The sequence below is a fragment of the Rhinolophus sinicus genome, chromosome 3, assembly GCF_057876585.1.
Source record: "Rhinolophus sinicus isolate RSI-liver-muscle chromosome 3, RSI-T2T, whole genome shotgun sequence".
NCBI classification, from domain to species: domain Eukaryota; kingdom Metazoa; phylum Chordata; class Mammalia; order Chiroptera; family Rhinolophidae; genus Rhinolophus; species Rhinolophus sinicus.
Genome location: NC_142503.1, coordinates 188989359 through 189016491, shown reverse-complemented (window position 1 = coordinate 189016491; position 27133 = coordinate 188989359). Strand labels below are relative to the sequence as shown.

The 27133-nt window shown below is 38.7% G+C and overlaps 1 protein-coding gene across 1 annotated transcript in view; it reads left to right on the top strand.

Annotated features, from left to right (window-relative positions):
- Nucleotides 1–27133, top strand: part of PTPN21 (protein tyrosine phosphatase non-receptor type 21) — a 66714-nt gene that overhangs the window by 22017 nt on the left and 17564 nt on the right. Inside the window, exons 3-11 of the mRNA XM_074327076.2 lie at nt 4630–4799; nt 10534–10631; nt 11900–11967; nt 12749–12819; nt 14838–14925; nt 15342–15430; nt 17894–17981; nt 18658–18737; nt 26576–26636. Of these exons, the coding sequence (XP_074183177.2) occupies nt 4630–4799; nt 10534–10631; nt 11900–11967; nt 12749–12819; nt 14838–14925; nt 15342–15430; nt 17894–17981; nt 18658–18737; nt 26576–26636 (813 nt within the window). The remainder of the gene's footprint in view (nt 1–4629; nt 4800–10533; nt 10632–11899; nt 11968–12748; nt 12820–14837; nt 14926–15341; nt 15431–17893; nt 17982–18657; nt 18738–26575; nt 26637–27133) is intronic.

The following is a 27133-nucleotide window of genomic DNA, read 5'->3' as shown; positions in this document are numbered from 1 at the left end:
GAGGAAATACACATAACAGCAGGTACCTAAAGAACAAAAATTGAAATAATCCTTTATGGCTTTGGACAGAAAATATGTTTGAATGTACAAGTGAAATAATGAAATCACAATGAAATTGTCTAAAGTTCTATAAAGCTATATATAAAATAAGTTATTTTTTCTAATCATCTTTCGGAAATGAAGCAATCTTCAATACTTTTCCTCATAACCAAGACTTACTCTTTTGTCCAGACAACTATTGTTTTTTTGTTTGTTTGTTTAAAGGAGGGCACAGCTCACAGTGGCCCATGCGGGGATCAAACCAGCAACCTTGGTGTTATTAGCACCACGCTCTAACCAACTGAGCTGACTGGCCACCCCCAGACAACTTTTTAATGCCAGTCTTTGGAAAGATTTATAAACTTCTCTATTCATCTTAAACAAAAGGACAGTGATTAATTATTAGCAACAGTGGTGGTTGTTAAATACATGACTAATTAGTGTTTAGAGTTATTTGTTTCTTTGATAAATAACTCCAGACTACTGTGTCTTTGAAATTCTCTATAGCTTCTTTTTAAGGAGTTTTGTTTGTACGTATGTGCTCTCTCTTACTGAAAAAGCATTACCATCACTTTCTGCTGCTGCCAACATACTATTTAAAAAGCCCCTTTCTTTGCATTTGTCATTTTTAAATCTGCTTTGAATAGGATAACCAAATCACTAAACTCATTAAAAGTATATGTGGGATTTTAAAGGTTCATAAAAGAGACAGGAGAAATTTCTTCTTTGTCATGGACATATACTTTATAACTTGACTGTGACATGTATTATTCATCACTCGAACACATTTTTGCCTATTTTTTGTTATTCAATTATGTTCAGATAGTTGGGATTGCCACATAATTGTCAAACTACAAAATCTTGACCTAAGTATAGACATTAGAAAATAGAAAGTATAATTAACTCGTGGCTAGGCTCATCTATTTTTGGCTCATTTTTTTCCCTTAGACTGCTTCAAACAAACTGAATTTGATCTATTTAAACATTTAAAAATAAAACTGTAAAGTTCTCTACATGATTTTAATTATGAGTGTTTCTGATCTTTAAAAATATCTTTTTTTGAGAAGAAATTCACATAACAGAAAATTATTCATTTAAAGTAAACCATTCAGTGATTTAGTACAGTCACAAAACCTCCTCTATCTAGTTCTAAAACATGTTCATTACCCTAAAAGGAATCCCTGTACCCATTAAGCAGTTACTCCCCATTCTGCCCACCCCCCACTTTGTACCCCCCAACCACCAGTCTACTTCTTGTTGCTCTGGATTTATCTATTCTGGATATTTTGTTCACTCATCTTTGATTCCCCCCCATCCCCGACCTTTGTTTTTTGGATGGGTTTTAACTTATCCAGATTCTCAAGACTGTTATCCTACACAAATCCCCAAAAATGGACTTATACAGAAGATTCTGTACCTGATGAGAATTTAATCACATTTGGTTGCTCCAACTCTACCTACCCATCTTAGAAACAAACCATATTATAGTCATATAATCTCATGGAATCAGGTGTTGTTATTTGATTATGTATATGTAGAAATTCTAAGAAAGCATTGAATCCAAGGGTTATAATATGAGATTTTAGTTACCCACATGTTATAAAGATTTCTAACAGCAATTTTTGAAATATAATACCTCCTTGGAAGTATTTAGCAAATTATAAACTTGATTTTGGCTAGCCTTAACTATTTCTTAAGATAGAACATGAACACAGGAGCAAGTACCAAAGAAAATACTTTACTACAATATAAAATGAGTTAATGTTCAAATGTTCAAAATCTTAAGAGTCCTACATCTAAAATAGCTAATCAACAAATAATTTGCTAAATCTATTCTTTTCAGCTGTTTGTACAATTAGATAAAGACCTTGCTACTCTTTTATAAAGTATATAATATATAAAAAAAACTGATGATGCAATTTCACAAATGTGTTTCTCTTTCTATTTTATTTATATCCATATGTGGCATGACTAATATATGCATTGCTAAAATAAATAAACAGCACATTTTAAGAATTTATTACTTTTAGAATGTGCCTTTTTTAGAATACTAGTGGATTATTCAGGTATTTTCTTGTAATTATATCATGATTAGTTCACAAAAGATATAACCACAAATTATATAATAAGCCTATAGGTTTGTGATTCTGTTTAAGTTTTTGAAAAGTTATGTATGCAAGGGGTATTTTTAAGGTCTTTTAATTGTGTTTACTGTTAGGACCAAAGCAGTGTTAGATCCTAAAGGATGGCAAGCCTTCTGTGTTTATGGCAAAAAGTATTTGTAGAGCTAAATGCGTAACCCTAATATGCATGTGTTAGAGACCAAACATGGTACATTGTGTCCAGTTCTAAGATGGAACACAAAACATAAATACAAGTAATAGAAATGTACTGTGTTGCAATCAATCCAAATAAATGTAACTAATTAGAAAAGTGTTTTTTTTGGAGGCATCTGTAATTGATTTTGTGGATGTTTAGGAGAGTGGATAAAGCTTATCTTTTAAAGATATAGTAGTGGTTTTCTAGTGTCAAAATGCACTCATAAAAGTTTTGCATTCATTCCTCACGATGGAGTTGTGAGGGAGGTAATGCCTTATTTTATACTTGAGAAAACTGAATTGGGCTGATTAACGTTTCCACTTCACAGCCAGCAAGTGACAGTGTTGGGAATTAAACCCAGGACTTCCGACTTCAAGTACTGTGTTCTTTCTATTAAACCAGAATTTTCTTTTCTGTAAATTGCAGTTGAAAACAAAGAAGGAATAATACCTGTAGTCCATAAATGTGATACATATTCTATCCTTACAGATAACAGGTAATTCATTCATAAACATGATCATAACTTCAGAAAATAATTAACAATAGGACTCAGACTTTCTGCTGTATTGAAGTGTGTTTGGAATTTCAAAAATTTGATTTCCATGCAGCTTTTCAAGGATAGGTCCACAGAACTATCTCCTGCATAATATTGGAGGAGCAGTGTGGTTTGCTACAGTGGTTTTCAAACTTGAGCGGGCAAAAGATTGCACTGTAGGGCTCACGAAGCTCTTCAGGTAACCCTGGTAGAGGTGGTCCAGGGGAAAGACTTGCTTTAGAGCTTAACACACACACACACACACACACACACACACACACACTCTGTTTCATAAGGTTATGGTGATGATTTAATCTGTGATATTGCTGTAGTTCTTGAAATAGAACCTCATACAAAGTAAATGTTCAGAATATTCCATTCATATGTGATGTCTTGGTGGCAAGTAAGAAGCAAGAGAATGTTTATTCTTTCTTTCATTCAACAAAATGTATTGAATTCCCGCACTATTCTAGCTGTGGATATAAAGGGGAAATGGACACATTCCTTACTCTTGTCAAGTTTATTTGATTAATGGACTCATTTTAAAGGTATAGTTCTTCCTTTGTAAAAAGCTGTAAGATGAAATGAATATCGAGGGCAAGTTTGTATAATTACTTTTCCCCTGTAAATTAAAAATTCAGGTTAAAAAACTAGCCTGTGTATTATTCTCATTTTATTGTTGCTCTAAAGCCATAGTATCCAATACAGTAGATGCTTGCGTCTCTTTATATTAAGTCAATTAAAATAAAGTAACGTTAAAAATTCAGTTCCTCAGCTGCACTAGCCACGTTCCGAGTCTCGGCAGCCACTGCTGCTGTATTGGAGAGCACAGGTACAGAACACTGTCATCATCCTGGAAAGTTCTATTTGATAGTGTTGCTCTGGAGTCTAGAACAAAGCAGTGGTTTTCCCAAAATTACCTTGACTGTAAATTGATTTTGAGGTAAATATTAGCAGTGGCCCGAGGCTGTCACTTCAACCCTTAAGTGTATTAATTATAGCCTTTCAGGTTGACCAAGCCCAGGGCCAGTATTGATTTACCTGAACAGTTTCATTACCCAGCAAGTGAGATCTAAATGCTAACGTCAGGGCATTTTTGAAAACCTCCGAGTAATACACTTAAGCTGTTTTTTAAGGATAGCTGTTCTGTGTGTGTGTGTGTGAGAGAGAGAGAGAGAGAGAGAGAGAGAGAGAGAGAGAGAGAGAGAGAGAGAGAGAGAGAGAGAATTTACCTCCATAGTGTTATACTTGCTTTAAATGTATATCTAATGAACTTTTGGGGGCAAGGAAGAGTTGCAGTTTTGAAATTGCGTTACAGTACTAGAATTTACTGTACTTACACGAACTTATTTATTTATAGAAGCCAAATTTGAGAGTCGTGAAAGGTTGGATTAACACTAATCAGAATTCTACTAGGTAGAGCCCCAGGTATATTTATTATAAATTATTAATTATAGTAAATTTAGTATTTCGGTCATTTAAGAACTAAACATACCTTTCCAGGATATGGTGTTTGTTAAAAAACTGGATGTAAATTTTCATAGCACCCACTACATTCTGATTTCTAGGCCATGAAAGCATTTTTTTTCCCTATTGTTTTTGCTATTGTCTCTTTCTAAGAAGCGAAGCAATGAGAGACTGCTGTCACTCGGTCTCAGGTCACAGACCAGAGCAGTTCAAGTATAGAAACCCGTCTGTGCATTTCTGCCTCCTTCAGTGACTTTCCCTCTTTCCAGGTCACCTACTTCAGTCTGTGGTACTACAACAAGCAAAATCAGCGCCGGTGGGTAGATTTGGAAAAACCGCTGAAGAAGCAGCTGGATAAATATGCGTTGGAACCTACCGTCTATTTTGGAGTGGTGTTTTATGTGCCTTCAGTCTCACAGCTGCAGCAGGAGATTACCAGGTGACGAATACCATGCTGCTTGCTTTAATAATCTAGTGAGATTAAAAAAGTGAAACTAAGGTTGAAGTCAGGAGATAAGGCTCAACTTTGCCCTGTGCCCCACCGTTTCGGCTACAGTATTACAGAGAGGTTCTGGTAAGGGTTGATGGCAGAGTGTTCGCTTGCATGTTGCCTGAGTTACGGGTTCGCTAGGCGCAAAGGCATGATTAAGGGGGAAAATGTTTTTACCCTGGCTGTGAATTCTTCTTTCATGTTTTCGTTGATTTGTTTCTGATCTCTCAAACAATGAAATGAGAGAGGAGTTTAAAAGGAATTAGTCACAGAATCTGTGTCCATTCTTCAAGGCAATGTGCCACAGGATTCTTCTAGTTCTCTGACTCCAGGAGTTATATTCTGCTACAGGTGGGAGGGGGAGGGGGTTGGAGGGAGATGGAGAGGCGGTGAGCTGTGTAAGGTCAGGTGCACTTAACGGACAAAGGCAGAAAGGCAAGGTCATGTTAAGGAGCGGGATAGAGCAACTAAATAGTCTTTTTTTTTTTTCCTTGAAGACAAAACAAAACAAAAACAAGGAATAAAATGTGGATTCTTGAGCCTGCCTTTCAGAGGTCTCTGAAATCCATCACTGCCTTATCTTTTAAACCCCATTTAACATTATTTTTGAGTCAGGTTGGCCTACTTCCAGTACCCTGAACACACCTCATGCCTTTTTATCTTTGTTTCCTAGATCTTTCTTTCCTATTTATGCTCTGGAATCCTATTCACCTTCTGAATTCCCATTCAGAAGGCACCTCCTCCGTGAAGCTCCTGGAACTCCCGGGCTGAAGGAGCTTTGCCTTCTTCAGACCGTCCTAGAATTTGCTTGTACTTGTAATAAGATGGCAGTTGTCACAACCTCTCAGTGTAGTTATTTGTGTACATCTTATCATTTTCTTAGGTTTTAACCCCATGTTTTCTTAACTTTGACCTTTCGCACCAGTGCCCTGCAGATAGTAAGAGCCTGGCACTGCCCTGCATTTGTGGAATGTTCTTTTTAAGTACTGAGTTTACCAGTTAGTTATTGGAAGGAAGATGGACACCCAAAGAAGCAAGAATCAGATAGTAGGGATAAACATGCATTGACTATAAAACAGATCTGAGATATAAATATTAGAGAAGTAGAGACCCGGAGGGAAAAACAGCAACTGATCACTTTGATTCACTTATTCAAACATTTATTGAAGAGATAATATGATATGATGTAAGAAGTATATTGGTTAATGTGGGAGATAAATATACAAGTGAATGTGCTTTAATCCTATCCTGGAGAAGTTGTTCACAGTCTGGTGGAACTGACAGTCTGTGTAAATAAACAATGATGGTATGTTATGATAATAAATGCTTTAATTAAAGTACTGGATTCCTAGGGTGGGGTGTGGGGAGCATGACCAAAGAGGGTAAATAACTGACTTTTCAATTGATGTTAGAAGGAATTTTCTAGTTAGAGGGAATAGCTTGTGCAAAGTAGGGGGATAGTGAAATCGACTGATATTTTCAGGGAATTTCAGATACTTTCTTGAGAGGACAGAGGAGATTTTAAAAATAGGAATGTCCTACTCATGAAGTCATGGTACAATGAGGAGAGACATTTTTGAATTTTAATGGAATGGAATGATGAAATTTGCATTTTACAAAGATCACGCATCATAGAAGGTAGAGTAGAGGTGGCAAGACAATGTAGGCAGGAGACCAGTTAGGAATGTGTATGTCATAAGCTAGGCATTAGTGTAGAATGTGGAACTGAACAAAGGCATTAGCTGTAGGAAGGGCTGAGAGAAATGCCTGGTAGATTCAGTCAGTAAGCTTGTACATTGATTAGGTGTAGGAGAACCTGCTAGAGAGAGAAGTTGTATCAGTAAGGATTAAATACGGCTATGTATGCATGTAACACCAACAAAGCAAAACCCTAAATATCTTTGGTTTCTCCTATAAAAGAAATGCAGTGGTCAGCCATGCAGAGCTTATGTGATAGTGCCACAGTGCCTTCAAGGACGCACGCGCTTTCTCTCTCACTGTTCCACATTCTCAGCATGTTCTTCCATTTGCTAGCTCACCTCATAGTCACAGACTTCTAGAGAAGTTCTAGCTGTCACATTCCTATTCCAGGCTTCAAAAGGGGGAAACTGGTTCTACTCTCAGTTAAGTCATGTTCCTCTAAGGGACCTTTCTCAGTTTTGCAGTCACACCAGCCACATTTTAGTACTCATAGCCAAATGTGGCTAATGGCTACCATGTTTCCCCGAAAATAAGACCTAGCTGGACAAACAGCTCTAATGAGTCTTTTGGAGCAAAAATTAATATAATATAAGACCGGGTCTTATGTTACGTAAGACCCGGTCTTATTTTGCTATAATTATTTACTATAATTTTTGCTCCAAAAGACGCGTTAGAGCTGTTTGTCAGGCTAGGTCTTATTTTCAGAGAAACACGGTACCACATTGGACAGCAGAGACATACACCACTTTTACCACTGCAGATGGTTCTGTTAGACAGCTCTGCTCTGGATCTAACAGTTGGTTCACAGGAAACAATTGGAGCTTAGATGAACATGTTGAGTGACTCTCTGTTGAGAGTACAACCAGTTGAATCTAGAATGTGGAAAATTACACAAGACAACTTCATTTTGTTTGTCTGTAAGCAACATTAAAACAAAGAGGAGACATCTTTTTTTTAAATTAAGAGAAATTTAGAAATATCAGTTAAATGTAATCTGTGGCCCTTGTTTGGATCCTGATTTTTTAAAAAACTGTAAAAATACATTTTTGGATCAATTGCAAAAATTGTACATGGACTGGGTATTGGATAGTATTAAGGCATTGTTGTTCATTTTGTTGGGTATGTTAAAAGTGTGTGTGTGTGTGTGTGTGTGTGTGTGTGTGTGTGTGTGTGTGTTTAACCTTACCTTTTAGGAATATATACTGTAGGTACTGTGATATATCTGGGATTGCTGTAAAACACTCAGAATGAGGGAGGGGAGAGGATAGAGGAAATATAGCAGTCATAAAGTTGATGATTGGTGAGGCTGCATGATAAGGATTTGGGGGTTCATTGTAACTTATTCTCTATATCTGTTTAAAAATTTCCATAATAATGCTTAAAAAATTAAAAATCCAATACCTATACATTAGCCTTCTATTATTAACCTAACCAAAACAGGTGAATACTACTTTTTTACATATTATTTAAATTTTCTATTGTGTAAAATAGGGCATCTAATCTATTATAATTATTTAATATAATATTTTTTGTGTAAACATATTTTGTATTAGAAAGTTGGTTGATAAGTTGATGAACATTTAGGTAAAATTTTTATTTAGTTTTAATCAGCATATTTGCTTTTGGACAAGTTTATGGAATGCTTGCTTTAAGATGTACAGATTGTTTCATTCCTTGGTTTATAAACAGTTTTGAATTCAGGTTTGCATGTTACATTTTATTATGGCATTTAAAAAAGTTTTTTGTTATTTTTATAATAAATATTTAAAGGACATACTTGTAAACTATCCTAAGCCCCACTAACATATTAAAATTTTAGCAAATATTGTTTGTTAACAGAATGTGATAATACCTTTGAAGTAAAATTTCTCATTTTTTTCTTACAGTAAATACTTAAAAAAATATATCTCCTGCTTGCTTCCTTTGAAGGATTTTAGGGACAATACAATGAAAGATAATAATAAAAGCAACTACTTACGCTTCTTCCTGTGTGTTAAACACTATCCCAGGCACTTTGTACTTATTAATTCATTTAATCCTCACAACACATCTTACGAAGTAGGTACTGTTATCATCTCCTTCTTGTAGATGAGGAAACCAAGACACAGAAAGGCTAAATAAATATCTGCCCAAGGTCGCACTGCTAATATGCAGTGGAACCGAGATTTTAACTCAAGCAGGATGGCTCCTGAGTCCTTGCTCTTACCATTTTCTATGGGCTCTAGTATAAAAATACTTTTAAACATATGGTAAAAATACTGGAAAACTCCGTAACGGACGTGTGAGCCATTTAAGAATATGAACTTTGGCGTCATTCAGACTTGGATTCAAACTCCAGCCCAGCCTACCTCTGTGGATCTGAGCATGTTGCCTAACGTGGTTAAGGGTAGCAAGCGGGATATATTCACGAGTGTGGCTGTGGCCGGATTTTAGCTTTGAGCTTCATGGGCAGTGAAGACAAAAGAAGGACTATTATGAGTCCCGTCATTCATTATCTGATAAAAAGCATAGCAGTTTGCAAATATGACAAACTTTCCTGGTAACTCCCTGGACTTTTTAAAATAATACAGTCTTCTTCAAATAGGCTTCAAATAGGCTTTTGAAAGGAGCTACCTAATAGAAAGTTTCAAGTTTTCCTCTTTGACAAGATTCCAGAACTGTCATGTTCTGTTTGCTGCTTGAGGGAAATCTGTGGGTTCTGCTGCTAGCAGGTGGAAGGGGATTACTTGGATCTAAATACTTATTTGAGTGGATGGTGTCTTGGTCACGTTCTTCGGTAACAAAGAATGGAGACCTTAAAGCTATCTAAAGTACATGTAAAAGACGATTTAAGGGGACATAACGAAAACGATTAAAGGGGTGGACTCTCAGGGGAATTCAAATATGAACTGTAACTGGGTTGCACTTCATAGATACCAAATCTGGAAGAGATTCTGGATTCAACATGGCTCTCTAGACTGTATTGGCAGAGAGTTGGTGGGTCACTTCATACCATATCTCCGGATCTAGAACAATGCTTGAGGCCTTACAGATCCTAGTAATTATCAGTTAAGTGAATAAATAAAAGCAAGTCAGAATAAATCTTCACGGTAGAACTTTACCAAAATGAAGACGTGATAACAGATGAAGTACCAGTGACTTAAAAGTAGATGATCACTGATACTAACAGTAATCGCAATGGTTTATTGAGTGCCGGCTGTGTTCTAGTGTGTGCTACGAGCTTGAAATGTAGTCCTCGCATGTGTTCAGCCTTGTGGAGAGATGATAGTACCCTCATTTTATCAGTGATAGTTGAAACCCACAGATTATGACTTGCCCAAATTCACGCAAAATGGTAAGTTGGAGAGCTTGAACCTAGGTCTGTCTGCTTGACTGAAGCTTGTGCTGGTAACCAGTGCGCTGTATGTTGAAAGTGTAAAAAGAAGTAAAGCTGCATTACAAGAATATTAAGAAAGCATCTTAGCAGCTATTCTTTTTGGGATTTCATCAAAAATATTGCACTCATATAAATCTGGTCTGAAATATCAGGAACATTTTCTTCTGGCTTTATTTTCCAGGACTAGGGAACTTCCACCAAAGTAAGCAAAGTCTTATGTTACCAAGTTCCTAGTCAGAGTTTTTAAAGTAAAGATTGGCGATTGGCCATTGGTCCTCTATTTCTCCAACTAACAAGGATATGTAGGGGTTGCCGTATAGGGTGTAAGACAGATGATCAGTTGTCTTCTACGTGCTTGTAGCTATAGTTAAGGATAACTATATTGATTACTCTGTGTGTGTGTGTGTGTGTGTGTGTGTGTGTGTGTGTATTTGTAGGTTAGATACAGTCAAGGACATTCTTGGCATTCTTTGAAACCATCTTGGGTGAAGGTTTTATGTGACTAGCTTATGCTCCTCTACCAAATTATAGTAAAATGCATCATCTCAGTTGGAAGTAATATTGATATTGACTTTTTTAAATTGACTTTTTTTTTTTTTTAAATAGGTACCAGTATTATCTGCAGCTGAAGAAAGATATCTTGGAAGGAAACATTCCTTGTACATTGGAACAAGCAATTCAGCTAGCAGGCTTAGCTGTTCAAGGTAAATAATAACAATTGATAATGTACTAGATCTATCAGATTAAAATGTGTTATAATGAAAACAGCAAGAGATTCTTAAAGTAATTGAATTTCTATAGTAGTGTTTATATATTAGTGAAATATTATTCTGTTTTCTATGGGGCTTCCTTGTGGGAAAAATGAATTTGGATTGCTTCAATGGAATGAGACTTCTGGAAGGTTAAGCATATTATCATACGTCAACAGATAAACAGACCAAAAATAGAGAAAACACACACACACACACACACACACACACACACACACACACAGCATTTAACATGCTATGCATCCCTCTAGTTCAAAGACTTGATCTGCTGCTCGCTAATATTTTAGGAAGAAAGAGCAGCCAAACAATGAGGTTGGTCAGGTTCTGATCACTTATACTTTAGGCTTATGTCATTTGTTTGGTTTCATAAACAGTTGTCCTGGATCGTAGAGCATCGCCAGTCATAATAGATAAAGTTTTGCATTTCACAAGTAATTTTGAATTGTTTAATTCTGTTACTTTTTACCTGTTTAATCTGTGTGTATTTATGTGGATGTATATACTTTGTGAAGACTTCGGATAGGGCATTAATTCAAGTAACTGGTATTTAATCTTAGGAATTGAAATTTAATCAGAAGACTCATTAATAAAATTCCTTCAGATATTAGTAGGCATGGAGACATTTTTCATTTCTAGACAAACAAGTGCCTGATACACATGGAGCCACATTCCTTTTCAAGGTACTTTGAATCTTCTTAAGTGTCATCTTTGGCTTGAAGAGTTAGTTTTTCATATGCTTTTTGCTGAACTATCAATTTTTTTTTTTTTTTTTTACCAACTAAAAATTCTAAACAAATACATCTTGCTGTAACATTTTCAAATGATCTAATTCCATCCCCTAGAGGTAATCACTACTATGAACAGTTTGGTTTTTTTTTCAGACGTTTTTCTATGCATAAGTAAACATATATGATTACAGGGTACTTTTTGTTTGTTTTTTAGTATAAAACTGCAATCACTTTACATATAGTTTGTAACTTGTTTTTTCAGTTTATTAACAGGCATTTTTCCAAGTCAGGAAACATGACTCTACCTAGTGTTTTTAAAAAGATATTTTAAAATATACTCTTTGTAGCTGTAAGGCACATTTAACTTGTGAATCATAAGCACACCATCCATTCGCTGCAAACTGAATTTAGTTGTGCATGTTTTGTTATGCAAATTAAGCATAATTGACACATGAATATTTATCATTTGTATAGCTGATTTTGGTGACTTCGATCAGTATGAATCCCAGGACTTTCTTCAGAAATTTGCCTTGTTTCCTGTGGTAAGACTTCTTTTGACCTTGGACCTTTTTATAACCATTTATTTCCATACCTTTCATAATCCGTGAAATAAAGTCAATATGGTAGATTTACTATAGAGGACTAGTGTTAAAAGATAAATTCCCTCTTAGAAACAACTCAAGTGTAGTAAGTGCATTTCCTATCATACCCATCTCAGTCCTCGTAAATGCACAGAAATGGAAGGACCTGTAGTCACTGGGCTGCAGCCAGAGAAATGTGTTTTGTGTTTGGATGTGAGTCTAAAGAGAGGGATTCATTTCCAGCTTCTGAGGAACCACGCAGCAGTTTTGCTTTTAACTGAAGGCTCGAAACCTCACAAAGTTAGGCTAAAATGAATTTGGCTTCTCATCAGCAGTTCTACAAGTAGATAGTTTTAAAAACACACTGCTTTCTACTTTTTAAAGTCACTACTGATGGAATTGACAGGAAAAATATGCACTGGAACAACCAAGGGGGATGGTCTATGTAACAAGTCAGGGAACTGTGCTGGGCTCAGGACTGGCTGGTGGGTGTCACCCAGCTGAAGTAACTCAGGGGACACTTTCTCAAGGAGAATTGGAAAGGCAGGGCAGGTGTTTTGGCTCCTGAGCAGGAGCCACCTAATTTCTTAGAAAGATCATACTTAAGCAAAGCTCCCTCATATTAACACTAGTCCTAGTTTTGCCTGATAGTGACACGCGTCAGTAAGACTCAGTAGCAACAAGTCTTCCTAAGAAGTTTGGGTGACTTGTTTACATACTTACTGCAGTATGTTTTCTTCAGGGGTGGTTACAAGATGAAAAAGTGTTGGAAGAAGCAACCCAAAAAGTGGCCTTACTGCATCAGAAATACAGGTAATGCTAAGAAATCAGAAATGGAAATGGTGTAGAACTAATGCCTGTTGGAATTTGAAATATGCATTGACACATACAAGCGTATTTGGAATTTTACTGCTGCTGCAACTCCTAGTACTGTGAGTAGCCAGTATTTACATAGCACTCACTATGTGCCAAGTGCTGGTCTAAGCACTTACCCATATTAGGTCCTTTATTACCCATGTTTCATCAGCGAGGAAACTGACTGAAAGCAGCCAGGAAATGTTGAAAGCAGCCAGTCATTGGAGGGTGCCAGTTCTTCACCCAGTATATCAAAGCTTTTGGTGCTACCTGGTCCTGTGTAGGTTAATTCAAGATTAGCGAGACTTGTTTTCCTTTATGATACAGCAAGTCCAGGGCTTCCCCTCCCGTACACCTTTGGGAGCTGTGTCTCTGTCCTCTGGGGAACTTATGCTAAGAGCTATGCTGCTTGTTGCACTGACCTACCCTAATGACTTGCTTTGATTGTGAATCTGTACGTGTTGTCTGTAAGAAAAATTCTCTCCTAGAGAATGCTAGGTCTCATGCTAAACCGAATACCACACCATTCCAAGTACTTTATATAGCTTTTATTTCTTATAACCACTCTTTAAGGTCAGTGTTATTATCTCCTTACAGATTGGGGAAGCCAAGCTCAAAAAGACTAGATAACCTGCCCTAAGTAACATGTGGTAGAGGTGGGATTTTGAACCCAGGTCTGTCTAGTTATAACCTGTTGTACATCCTCTCCCATTAAAAATAACCTTTTGCCTTTAGTCTCTCCCCACTCAAATCCATAAATGGCTCACACAGGATTAATGTTCCTAAAATATCACTTCCCTCTCCTCAAATGCTCATGAATCTCGTCTTGCTCTTCACTGGCCTGAGTTCATTTCCCCTGGGATTAAAGCCCTCCTATGAATCAGTTAAATCCTGCCCATCCAGCTTTACTTTCTGCTGTCCCAAATGAACCATTCTTTTTCCCCAGCACAATTCGTCCCTCAGGCATACGTCACCTTGCCTTCTGTCACTTTAATTTATTCATTTGTGCATCTCCTTAAAAGATAGTCTATTGCTATTATTCTCCGTGAGGCAGAGTGCTGATGCTGTGGCCCAAAGATAAATAGGACAATCCCCTGCCATCAGAGAATGTGTTTCCTGCCTTGCAGTCTAAGGTGTAGGCAGGACAACCTGTTGTAGTAGTAACTATAATACTAATAATAGAATGTGGGAGCAGTGGGAAAGTGTGCCGACTGTGGCGGGTCTGCACAAACCAGGGGCATCTGACTTAAACTCAGGGGAATCACACAAGGTGACAAGAAGAAGCAATCCCTAGGCCCAGTCTTGAAGGATATTAGGGGTTGACCAGGTGCACAGGTGAGTGACAGGTATACCAGGAGCAGGGACCAGTGTGTGTAAAGGCCCAGAGGCATGAGGGAACATGGTGTACTCAGAGAAATGCAGAGGTTGGGGTGGCTGCCATGTGGGTGCCTGGTGGGTGTGGGGGAGCAGCAGAAGAGAGGCTGGAGAGGCAAGTTTCCATGCAGTTTGAGCACCTTCTTTACACACACCCCCTTCCTGCCCATCCTTGTAATTCTGAAGATGAAAAGGATTTCCATCCTCCTAACTCTTATTTCCTGCACTTTTATCATTTGGCATTTAGCACACGATGCTCAGTATTGCGATATTTTGGATAATAAGCAGTTACTCAGAGGTTTAGAAAGAATCCTAGCTTTACCTGCAGATGCTTTAGCGGGCTGTCTTCCTCCCTGCCTTCCCCTTGCCTACCTGAAGTACCAGGGACAGGATCTTACATAACTAACCCTCAGTGTGCATCACAGCCCTTTGCACGTAGTCAGTGTTCTGTAACTGCTGATGGATCGATATGATCAATTTCAGGTGCTTAGAAACTTGAAATGCCAAATTCATATGTAGTACTTTAGAAAAGCTTTTCTAAATGTGTGTTTTTTTCATGTTTAGTTTTGCGAACAATCTCACTAACGTCTTTTGGGTTGCAGAGGGCTCACAGCTCCTGATGCTGAAATGCTGTACATGCAGGAGGTAGAGAGACTGGATGGCTATGGCGAAGAGAGCTACCCTGCAAAGGTCAGCATGACACGAAGCCTGGGGCTCTCCAAAATTCATCTCAGCAATTCCGAGATGACAGTGGGAAACCCAGGGATGCCCTGCTGCACGAAGGCTGGAGACACGCAGAAGTCTAGAAATTGGAAAGCTGGGGTCCTTGTGGCCAAAATTTTGTAGTAAACATATTCCTGTTTTGCAGTTTGTTCTTTAAATGCTCTTGAAAGAGTTCCTAGAGGGGCCCATCTCTTCCTAAATTCATACGCATTTACAGATGATAACATTTCTATTTTTAGATTTGTTTTTTTTCCTTCAGAATAGTTATCGTGTAGGTCTTCTGAACATTTTCTATCTGGGAAACAAGTTTAGGGAACAAAGTATAGTTGAAGTTCTTATGCCTCTGCTGCCTGACTGTTTCTTTTTCTGCTGCTTCCTTTTAGGATAGTCAAGGCAGTGACATATCCATTGGAGCGTGTCTTGAAGGTATCTTTGTGAAACACAAGAATGGAAGGCCTCCTGTGCTATTTAGGTATTTATCTTATACCTTTCCGTGTACTTTCCGTGGCACCTGTTGGTGATGTTTTTTTTTTGTCTCTATACTCATTGTTTTGCTCGTAAGTCTCTCCCAGAGTCTCATTAGGACATGGAAATATGCCCTCTCTAGAATGAAATATGCCCGACTTTAGCGGTTCGTTTTATAAGCCACATTTTTCAAAATCAGATGTGCAGAAAATAGTACTTACAATGATGGTCGACTTAAGAAATGCTTGAAAATATGTGCCTGTTTTCTTACCATATGGAAGCCATTCTTTGTTTTGATGTGAATTTTTCACTTGAGCTTTGGTTTCTAGGGCTATTTCTTGTGGAAAATCTAACGCTTTCTCTCACTCTAGTTAATGTACCAAAATTCCTAAAATACTGACATCTAAGTAAATTTCACTTGTTGATTTTTTCCCCCCCGATTATAAAAATTCATCTGTGGAAATCTTAGAATATTTATAGTAAGACAGACAGAAAGGGTATATAGCAGTGCTAACAGTAGCTGGCTCTGTGCAGTGATAATGCAGGTGACTTAAATTTCATTTTCAGTATTCTGTGTTCCAGTTTATGTCTTAAAGGAGTGAATTGGACCGTGTTGTTCGATCCCTCTTCATTCCTTAAAATTCGTAATCTATAAAATCTGAAGTGTCATTTCATAGAAATATTTGCAGTTTTACTGAGATTCTACCTATTTTGATTCTATCATCTCGATGATAAATTAAAAGTTTATATTGTTTTTATAAAGTACTAAAACATTATGTCAATTTTGGGTTTTGGCTCCTGTGTGTTTCTCATTTATTGTTGCTTATCATGAGCCAGGTTCAGTGCTGAATTCTTTCTGTGTGTTCTCCCACGCAATCTTCGCAACAACCCTGAACAGATGGTATTTCCACATTTTGCACACAGCATAACTGAGGTTTAGAAAGGTGAAGTGATTTGTCCAAGGTCATGGAGTTATTAGCTGGTATAACCAAGAGCTCAGGTTCTCCACTGCAAGCCTGGGCTCTTAACCACTGCATTAAAAGAAAATTCCCCTCACCGCTCTTTTAAAAGAAAAATTTCCCCTGCTATTTAAGCTGTCTAAACCATCCATCCCTACTATTTCTTCTTGAGCACTAGTTTTTCCTTTTATGATTTCTTTTTCTAAGCTGACAGCTCTTTCATTTCCTTTGCTTTACTGCCTCTGGGGCCTTGAATTCTCCATGGTGGTTATGACCATGGAGAGTGTACTCGGCTCGGGCAGCAGACCCTCACTCCTGGACTGAACCACACGGGGCCCCGTGGCTGCCCCTTGGCAATTGCGCTCACATTCCCTGAGCTGCTCTTTACCTCTTCCCAACATGCTGAGTTGCGGGGGAGGGGGCAGAAAATGGACCTGGACTGCCCTGGAAATGCAGGATTCTGGCAGTGCCCAAAGGGCCACATGAAAGCTGGGGTCATCAACCAATTTCCTTCATCTCACCGGATAGGAATTTCTAAAATTGTATTTAATATGATACTAATAGTCTTCAGATTTAACAATTCAACACTGAACCACTAGAAATTAATTTTATCTATTTCAATAAATTTTAAATAATACAATGGAGAAGGAAAAAGAGGGGTAAAATTTTTTCTTGCAGACCCATTTTTCCCTTTCATAAAATTCTACAGTTATGTCATAAAATCAAATATTAATATATAAAATATATAATATGTAATATATGTTTATATGAATATATAATATAGATTTTATATAATATATAAAATTAATATATAACTGGTATATAATACATAAATAATATATAATATATAAAATTAATATCTAACTGTGGTAAAATACAGTTAGGAAGTACAAGATAGCATTTTGAATGCTGGTGAACACCCAGAATAGCTCACTCTTTGGGTTCCTGGCATCTGAATTTTATCTTCATCCTGAAGCTTTTCAGAGCACTGCTCCTCCACTTTTACTTGGTTTACCTGATTTACTTCTAAAACTTAACAATACTTGCTTGCTTCTGTGTTCTCTCTCTCAGCCCCCCCCTCCAGCTGTCCCCCTTTGAGGGAAGCACTGTGCCTTACTGATCCTAGTATTCCTAGGACCTGGCACAGTTCCTGGCTTTATTGAAATGGGTGTCCTCTAAGATGTTTGTTGAATGAAGAAAAGAGGCACTGGCAACCAACTAAGATAGAGATCTTGGATCTAACTAATCGGGCAAATGAGGACAAATAAATTTTACATCTTGAAATACTCTTTGCCTTCATTTATGCATTTGCCCTCATACATGCATTTACTGTTTGCAACTAGGTTTTACATCACTTCAATTAGAAAATGCATGTTAGCTGATTAAAATAACTTTTCTTTCTAAAATAATTAACAAAACTTATGCATCGAGCTCAAGAAGGAAAAATATATTTTATCTCCTAGTATAAACATGAACACTCACATTGGTATTTCGTGTTTGTTGTTCTTTAGGTGGCATGATATTGCTAACATGTCCCACAATAAGTCCTTTTTCGCATTAGAGCTGGCAAATAAAGAGGAGACCATCCAGTTTCAAACTGTAAGTAAACATTAAGTGTCTGCATGGAATGTTTTTCATGAAAGTTAACAAGTTAGCATTCCTGTGTGCATGTTTGGGGGGCTGGCGTTAAAATGATAATATTTCACAATTGTATAAAATATTATAAAAATTTTAACATCTTGCTTAGCACTTATCAAAAAGTAGTTGTTCAGTAATATTGTTGAATGAATGAGTCCTTGGATAAATACTCCCTTATCTTTAAATTAAAGTTAAGGGACTAAGTAGGGGAGGAAGTCAGCACTAATATCTTAATTTCCATTGGTGAGTGAATGGCTCTGTAGAAATACTGTTTCACGGTTATTTACTTTTGCTCTCTCTTGACAAAGGTAATGTTGAGTCACTGAGTCATAAGTTTTGTTTAAAGATGTCTTTGAGTATCTATTTGTCAAACTGAAAGTTGGTATTTCCATAATTTTTAAATCTTAGTCATTTTGAAACTGTTTAATATAAGAATGACACAGTTAACATAGATTTTTTGTCTTACTTAAAATCCTAATTCTAACGTTTCTGTGATAGGCACAGTATTAGAAAATGAAAGAAGCACAGTGTGACAAAAGTGACTTGACATGCTATGTCACCCAGTTATGTCTTGTCCCCAAACTCTAGCGAGATGTAAATGTGCTTTCATTTACTTTATGTATATTTTCTTTGCTAGGAAGACATGGAAACAGCAAAATATGTGTGGAGACTCTGTGTTGCGCGGCACAAATTTTACAGACTAAATCAGTGTAGCCTGTAAGTATATCCTGTTCATGGAAATTACAGAAAATAAGGAATTTAGAAAGTTTCATCTTGAGCTGTTTTGTATCATCTAGAAAGGCAAATTTTATGAAAAATATCAGTTTTATAACATTTTTATAATAACTCTTTGCATGTTAAAATTTTATTTATCAATTTTTTTTTCTTTTTTCTTTTAGCTTTGGACCAACTTATAATAACCACAGATATGCCTCTCAGATCCCTTTCAGCTAGAATTATTCTAATTCTTGAACGTTAAAAAGGGAATATCCTTTATATTTTTATCATATTTTGAGTAATTAAAGATGATTGCTTTTCAAGCCATTTGAAGAATTTATGCCCCTTCTTCCTAATGTCCATGTTCCTTAGCCCCTGCTAGGTCATTCCCATCAGCACACAAATGTGCTGTAATGTTTCACATCTTAAAACACTTTTCCTTTATTCCACATGCCCTCTAGCCACGGTGCTATGTCTCTGCTCTCCTTTATAGCAGATTTCTTTAGAAGAGTTGTATGTACTTGCTTTCTTTCCTTCCTGTTTCTCCTAAGCTGCCACACCAGTGACACTGCTTGTCACAATGACAGTGACCTTCATCCAGTGGTCATTTCAGCAGTCCTTTAGCTTGACTGCTCAGCAGCACTTAACCTCTGACCACCCCTTCCTTCCTGCACTCTACTCTTCCACCCTCCTGCTGCTCCTTTTTCTAGGTGGTTTCTTCTGAGTCACCTTTGCTGGTTTAATCATCGGACCTTTTCTCTATGTACACTTGTTATCTAGGGGATTCGCCTTGTCTCAGGCCTAAAGATAGCATATGTGTGATGAAAGTGCATCTGGTTTCATTTCTAGCCCCGTCTTCTCCCTGAGCACTTGACTCACGCATCCTGCTGCCTACTTGCCATCTCCACGTGGGTACCCTAAAAAGCATCCCAAACTGGATATGTCTCAAACAAAACGCGTGATTTGCTTCTCCTCTTCTTGCCCCCAAACCTGCTTCCTTCTCTCAAATGGCAGCCCACCATTTTCACCCCCATGTCCAGGCCCCAAACCTACTTATTTCCTACTTGATTCCTGTTTCTCTTTCATCCCACATCCAATTCATCACCAAGCTCTGCCTTCAAAATATATCTGAAATTTAACCATTTGTACCACCTCCTCTGCTAACAACTTATTGCCAGCCACCATAGTCTCTCATCTGGAATATTATGGTAGCTTTCTGACTCTCCCTGTTTCTGTGCCTGCTCTCTGCCTGTAGCTTACTTTCCATGTCAGCCAGCATGATCTTAGTTTAACATGAGTCAGATCCTGTCACTCTTCTTAAAACCCTGCATTGGCATTCATTCCATCATCCTTAAAAGTACAAGGCTGTACGTCATCTGGTGCTTGCCTGGTTCCAAACCTGTTTCCTTACCCTCCTCCTCAGTCACCCTGTTCCAGCCACACTAGTGTCCTTTCTGGTCTGTATACATGTTCCACCTTTGGGGACGCTATACCTGCCCCTCCCTCTGCCTGAAATGCTCCTCTCCCATGTCCTCACATGCCTCGCTCCCTCATCACCTGTGCCTGATCAGAGGAACCCCTCTTCAGAGAGACTGTCTCTGCGACCTGTATATCCCTTCCACTACCTGTTTCTGTTTATCCCCTTACTCTGTTTTATTCTTCTTCATTGCACTTAGCACCACTTGAATTTGTGTATTTGTTTGTTTACTTGTTTATTGTCCGCCTCCCCTCCCAGTAGGTGAGCTCCTCAGCCATGTAGAGGACAGGCTCTCTCCCTGTCTTGTTAAACCCTATATTCCCAGTGCTGAGCAAGGGCCTGGCCCACATTAGGCCTCGATGGATTCGTTGAACGAATCTACAGAGACAACTGTTAGGAACTCTGATTTAGGATGTCTGTGGTGCTGTAGGAGCCCTTGGGAGAAGGGGACCTAACCCAGAGCCCCCAAACTAGGAAAGGCTTCCCAGCGGAGGGGCATCTAGACTGAGACCTGGTTTCGCTCCATCTCCACAGCCTTTTTTTAAGTTATCCTCTCGCCTCTGGCCCATTGCAGTTGCCTCCCATCTGGCCTCACCTGCCCCATCTCCCCGGGCTCCAGCCATACTCATTCTGTATGGATGAGTAGAAGAGGTAGCACTGCTCTCACAGTTACAGCTCAGAGTAAGATCTGAGCCTGTCTCTCTCCTCCACGCTTCCTCAGCTGTGGGGTTGCGTGCAGACTCCTGTGATTCTCCTCTGGCTTCATCTGCCCAGCTGACCCTTGACCCTGACTTCCAGAACCCATCAGTCCTTACGATGCCAATGCCTCTTGCAGCCTCACGCCTTTGCTGGAATGCCCTTCCTCTCTTCTCTGGCAGACTCAGTCATTCTTCAGGGGCCAGTTGAAAGTCAGCCGTCCTGGAGTCCCCCGCACACTGACTGCTTAGTCCAGTGTCTCTCTCAAAGTCCTGTGTTCCCTACCACTGTCATAGCAGTAGTTCTCATTCAGTCAGTGCCTTCTGTGTGTCAAGTATGCTGAGAGCTTTCGTCTCCGTGAATCTTTACAGTAACGCTGTTTGCTGCAATGACTATTGCCCTTTCACAGCTGAAGCTGTGGAGACTTAGACAAGTGCAGCGTTGTGGCCTGGCCGTACAGCTAGTAACTGGGAGCAGTGAGAATAGACGCTGTGCTGTTAGCCGCCGTGCTAGACGCTTAGAGGACTTGTGTCTGCGGTTTTGACGTGGATGTGATCTGTCTGTCTTGTCTGGTGGGGCTCCATGAGGTCAGGCTCTCCTTCCATTCAGCTTTGTGCTCCAGTGTCCGGCTTAGCAAATGATGGAAGCCTGAGTGAAACAGTGACAGAATTGTTCCTTTTGATAGTCTTTTATTACTGACTGTAAATGTAAAAAAAAAAATATTAAAAGGACGTTTTGTCCCTTAGGGTCAGGAAAGAAGAGGAGAGGCGGTGGAAGTGCTTTCTGTTTTACAGGGACCCAGGGTGTGAAGAAAACCTCCAGTCAGGAGCAACTGTGCAAAGAAAAAGAGACAGGCCCATTTTTGGGACCCGGGGAAGAAAAGGAAATGCAGTTCGTTGGGACAACTATCTAACTATTAGCACTTAGGTGTCCCTCTCTCCTTCCCGTATTTCCGCCAGCCATGTTTTTATCTGAGTCCTACTGCTGGTCTGGTGGTGGGCTTTTGGAAAGCCCTAACTAACAGGGAGGAGCCACCCCGCTTTCTTGTGAGTGTGGGAGCGCCTCTGCATGGGGCCTGGCTTCGAGTTCTGGGTGTACTTGTGTATGAAAGTGTTCCCCCTGGTGGCTAGATTCAGTGGTGCTAGCAGTCAGGATAGTTGCATTTGGGGCTCCTCTGGGCTGGCCTGGTTCCCCAACCGTGTGTGACATTATTTGTATGCAGAAGTGTGTTGGCATTCAAGCAGTAGATATGCAATCTGTTGGACAACTGCCTTTTCATAAGTAGAAAGCCTTTCATAAGTTTTAAGAGTATTCATAATATTGAGCCATCATTGTTTCAGCACATTCTTTCTCTGGAAAATGCTGGAGAATCAATCATTTTGAATACACCGTAACATACAATCCCTTTCCAGTAGGTACCCATATTGGTTGATGGTGGTAATACCTTTTTTAAAAGTTTTTTTCTTTTTTTTAAGCAAAACACCCTGATAATGATTTTAAAGTTCAGGGGAAAAGAAATTATTGTCTGTTTGTGGTAAATGATTCAGTCTTAGAAATCTAATTTTTGTAATATAGTTGTTTATTGCCAAATATAAATGAAACCACATTAACGTGGTCTTGAGTTGCATATATTATAGCTGTATAAGGAAAACGAGTGTTTTTAAAATGAAATAATTATGTTTAAAGGGCTATTTTCCACATTTTGTTTTTATCTCTCTATATCCAGTAGATTATGGAAGTCCATGTCCATGAACTATTTGTATGTAGTTATTTGTAATGGTCGCCATCCACTTTATACTGTGGGAAATGAATATATTTCATTGTGAGCACTTGGTCCCCAGGTGAAGTAAATGAATTCTTAGCTTTTAATATTTTGATGGGCAATAAAACAGAAAATAACTTTAATTTTTATGGTCATTTCTTTTAAGGCTCCCAGCGTAGACTGTTCAGTCACATTTAATATTGTAATGATTCTGAAGTATTGGTAGACTTGTTCTCATGGTCCGAATGGGTAAACTCGGTGTGGTGGGCATTTAATGAAGCTGCAGCAGGCCTGGAACTGGACGTCTGGTTCAGGCTATGGCCACTGGTGGCTCAGGAGATGGAGTCTGTTTGCATTGAAAAGAAAACTTAACTCCTTGAGTGTCCCCTTGCCCACCCTTCAGGCCTGATACATAATATAATGGTGTTTGAGATGGCCTTACGAGATTCACCTAACCTTGCCCCACGTCACTGTGTTTTAGAATTTATAGAATGGCGTGATCCATCATGTCTGGCCTCCCCCCTCCACTTTTAAACAGGGTACTTTAGGTAACAGAATCATCTTATGTCATTGAAGCCTTAAAAATGTTAGATAACAGTGATCTCTTTGCTTTTTAATGTGTAAAATGGGACAATAGGACCATAATGTTCCTTTAGGGTTGGGTTAGTAATTAAACAAGATAATGTCAGTCTCTTAGGTCAGTGACTTCTTTCAACCCCCTCTCCCCCACCCCAGACCCCAGAACCGGTCATGCCATAATCAGCCTCTCAGATTTATAGGAGGAAAAGCTTGGGAGAGAAAAGGCATCCTGAGAAGGTTCTCTGTGGAGGGGAGGGGAAGATGGTACCCCGCTCCATGCAAGGCCAAGTGATAGAGGTTACAATGGTCTCTCTCTAGAGGGGAAGTTGGATTTCAGTCACCAGCAGGCTGGTTGCTGAGCACAGCGACAGGGTCGGTGTGTCCCCTGCAGTGTGGGTCTATCAGTGAACACAGCAGCGGGTGTCCACCTCTGTTCTGGAGACTTTTGTGATCAGGAGACTGCCTGGGGAGGGGATTGGGTCACCCCACTTCTAGGCCTAGCACCGGCTTTGAGGAGGCCTGGAAGAAGGTAGAGTAACCTCTGTCCCTTAGAGGGAAGTCATAGACTCACCTCTTTAGGTATTTTCACTCTCCAACACATTTTTTGTTCATTAAAATCTCATTCCTCTGCACTAGCCAGAAGTATATAAGACAGGAAGCTCACAAAGTGAAATTCAGACAACTCGTAGAAACATGAGCTCAACTGGAGATGCTTAGTAATAAGCATCAACTTCAGTCCTCCCTCCCTATGTCATTTGTTCAACAAACATTTGAGGGCTTCCTTGAGATGCCATGGTGTGTCTATCTTCTTGCCTCCGTGGAGCTTACAAATCAGTTGGGGTTGGGGAGAGGGGTCAGACAAATAGTCAATTGTTAGGCGCCTGTGCTCAGGAAGCTGACAGACCTGCCTGGTTCAAATGCCGGTTCTGCTGCTTATTTCCCATGTGACCAAGAGTAATTTACTTAATCTAGGTATCAGTTTTCTCATCTGTAAAATCAGGTAATAACCAGCCTCCCTCACGGGGTTGGTGTTTCGATTCCCCGAGCTAATTATGTTCAGTCTTTAGCACCATCATTTATTTAACTTGGGCTTGCAGCCTCTTCTTATTTTGTCTTCTCCAGTGCACACGTTCCAGTGATTTTTGCCCCCCTAAGAATTCTTCACCTGTCTCATTTTAGCAGCGCCCATCCGCGTAGTAACTGCCTCAAAAGTCTGGAAAACACAACCAACCATCACATCATTTTCTCTTGTGTCTAAGTTGGGGATAGCTGATCTCACAGTAAATTGCATTTACAAGAACATTGGCAATAAGAAAGAGGAGGTTAGAATGTTATAACTGATTGATGGTGAGCCTGACTCCGTCAGACAGTTTGGCAAGAGGAAGATGTACTCGTTTTCTTGTTGCCTCCATACTGGGTGCTGCTGGCAAGGGTACCAGCATAGCTGGCGCGTGTGGGAGTTGCTGCCTGTCCTGAGCTCTGCATCCTTGGGTTTTGTGTTTACCACGTGTATATTTATTTTCGCTGCAGGCTGGGCAACTCTGGATATGCTGGAGGATTCTCGCAGCAATCCTTTCTCCCCATTTCTGAATTCTGAATGCAAAGTACTTTAAAAGTTCAGTCCATTTAGTGAGTCTCTGGACTAAATATAAACTTCAAAGGACCAGTTTGCCTAAACCTAGCCCTGACAATGGAGAATGAACAAAGGCAAAGTAAATTTCAAGGCTATGAAGGGCAGTGTCTTCAAATTCGGACACTGATTTTAGGAATATATTAATGTGCGGTTAAGGAGTATTTAAATAAAAGCCCAGACACACCCTCCTGAATTGTTTCACTAAGGAGGCCTCCTCCTTTACCAATACATATACTATTTTACCGATCGATAAAGGTATTTTTGCAGTCTTAATGGGTTTAACGTCCATTTTATTGAATGACCTAATATTGCAGAATGGAACATCCTTTGGGAAAGAGACAGCTATTCATCAGCAACCTTAATACCTTCCAATGAGATTGAAAAGATTATTAAAGTATTTAATTTAAAAAAGCCAATTAATAAAAACAATTGTAGTCACCTGACGTTAAGTGCTTAATAAGCACTAATTTTCTTTTATCTCAAAACTCTTGTAAAAATAAGCTAATATTCAGGTTTTGAATATATTAGTTGTTAGAATGCTAAAAAATAATGTTAATTTATGAGACATGAGGCTTGATATTACGGAAAATTTGCTGATTAAATGGAGTGAGTGTTCATCTTGTGATTATGGATTTTCTAGTAATTAGTCCTTAGGACACTATAACCAAAGGTCACAAAATATTTTTGTAATCGGTAATTACGTGTCACATGAGCTCCTGAGCCCAGGAACAGGTGGTAAAGGGTTGTTTAAAAGTGCTTTGACAAAATTATGTGAGTCATCAACGAAGCCAAGAATCCTGTGTTTAGGTTCCTAGATCTTACTTGTGATAAAACTCACCACACACAAAGACAGAAAAATGCCTGCCTCTGTTTAAAAATGATAGAATTACAAATGGACTTTTCTGTTTATTCCTTTTTGACCTAATTTTATTTAAAGATGGAACTTGCGATAAATGTCAGTCGGCACTCCTTAACATTCTCACTGCTTTTTAAAAAGTACATGTGAAATTAATCAGAGAAAAGTTTCTTCAAAGTAAAGTGAATGGGTTTACCACACGCCCACTGAACCAAATTTTTGACGTTTTTGTTTTTCCCTAACTTAGCTCCTTATAGGAAATACAAATTCTTAAGTAACCAAAGTTATAAATTTATCTCTTCATTATGTTTGTAGTCTGTGGTTCACAGACTTTTAGTTAAAGTCTGTGGTTCACAGACTTTTAGTTAAAGCCGTCCCCGTTGCTGCAGGCTTTTGGGCTGGCAGTTGATGCCAGCCCTCAGGACTGTTCATGGAGCGGGTCAGTGCTGACCCAGGCCTCAGGTGAGGCGCATTACTCGGAATCTCGCTTCCCCTAGGATGCGTTTGATCTAGCCTCGCCTCTTTCCCCCACTGCTTATGGTCACTCCAGAGATTTTACCTGGACCAGGGAAAGTTACCCTGCCGAGCCCGCTGATGTGCCATGAGGAGGCTCAAGCCCTTGAACCTGGTCAGAGGGAACTGGGCAGCAGGAAAGGGCCGAGGCCCCACATAAGGACAGAGAATCTCCTCCCTTTTCTCAAATTTATGATTGGATGAGTTTGTCTTTTTCACACTAGAAGATTTATCATTTTAACGTCTTATTAATTTATTTGGGTAGAATTAGAAAGACATTGTGTGTGTGCGTGCATTCTCAAAGACATGCCTTGTTTTACAGGCAAACTCAGACCATCACAGTGAACCCAATTAGGAGGCGGTCTTCTTCAAGGATGTCTCTGGTAAGAAAAAAGGAAAACTATGATAGCTGTGTTTATTTTAGTGATGTCATTTTCCTTAATAAGATAGGCTTTGGTAGTGTTAAATTTTAGTTTGAACTACAAATGAGTGTCGGTATTTGATTGTTTTTGACCAAAAAATGGTGATTTTTTTCATAGGTTAAGCCCAATATTTATATAACATATATAATATTTATCATATTATTATATGACACATATTTAAATATTAGGTCCAATCTAATATTACAATTTTTGACTATTAGCCATTTCATATTATTATATGACACATATTTAAATATTAGGTCCAATCTAATATTACAATTTTTGACTATTAGCCAAGAGTAATCAGAAGTTAGATATTTAAAATACTAGACAATTTTGCCCAATAATATTAAATATACTACATCTAAGCTTCTTATATTCAATTATTTATATAAGAATTCGGGAAATTTGAGTCTGTTCCTTCTTGCTTTTAACTTCTTGGATACAGCTTGTTTTCT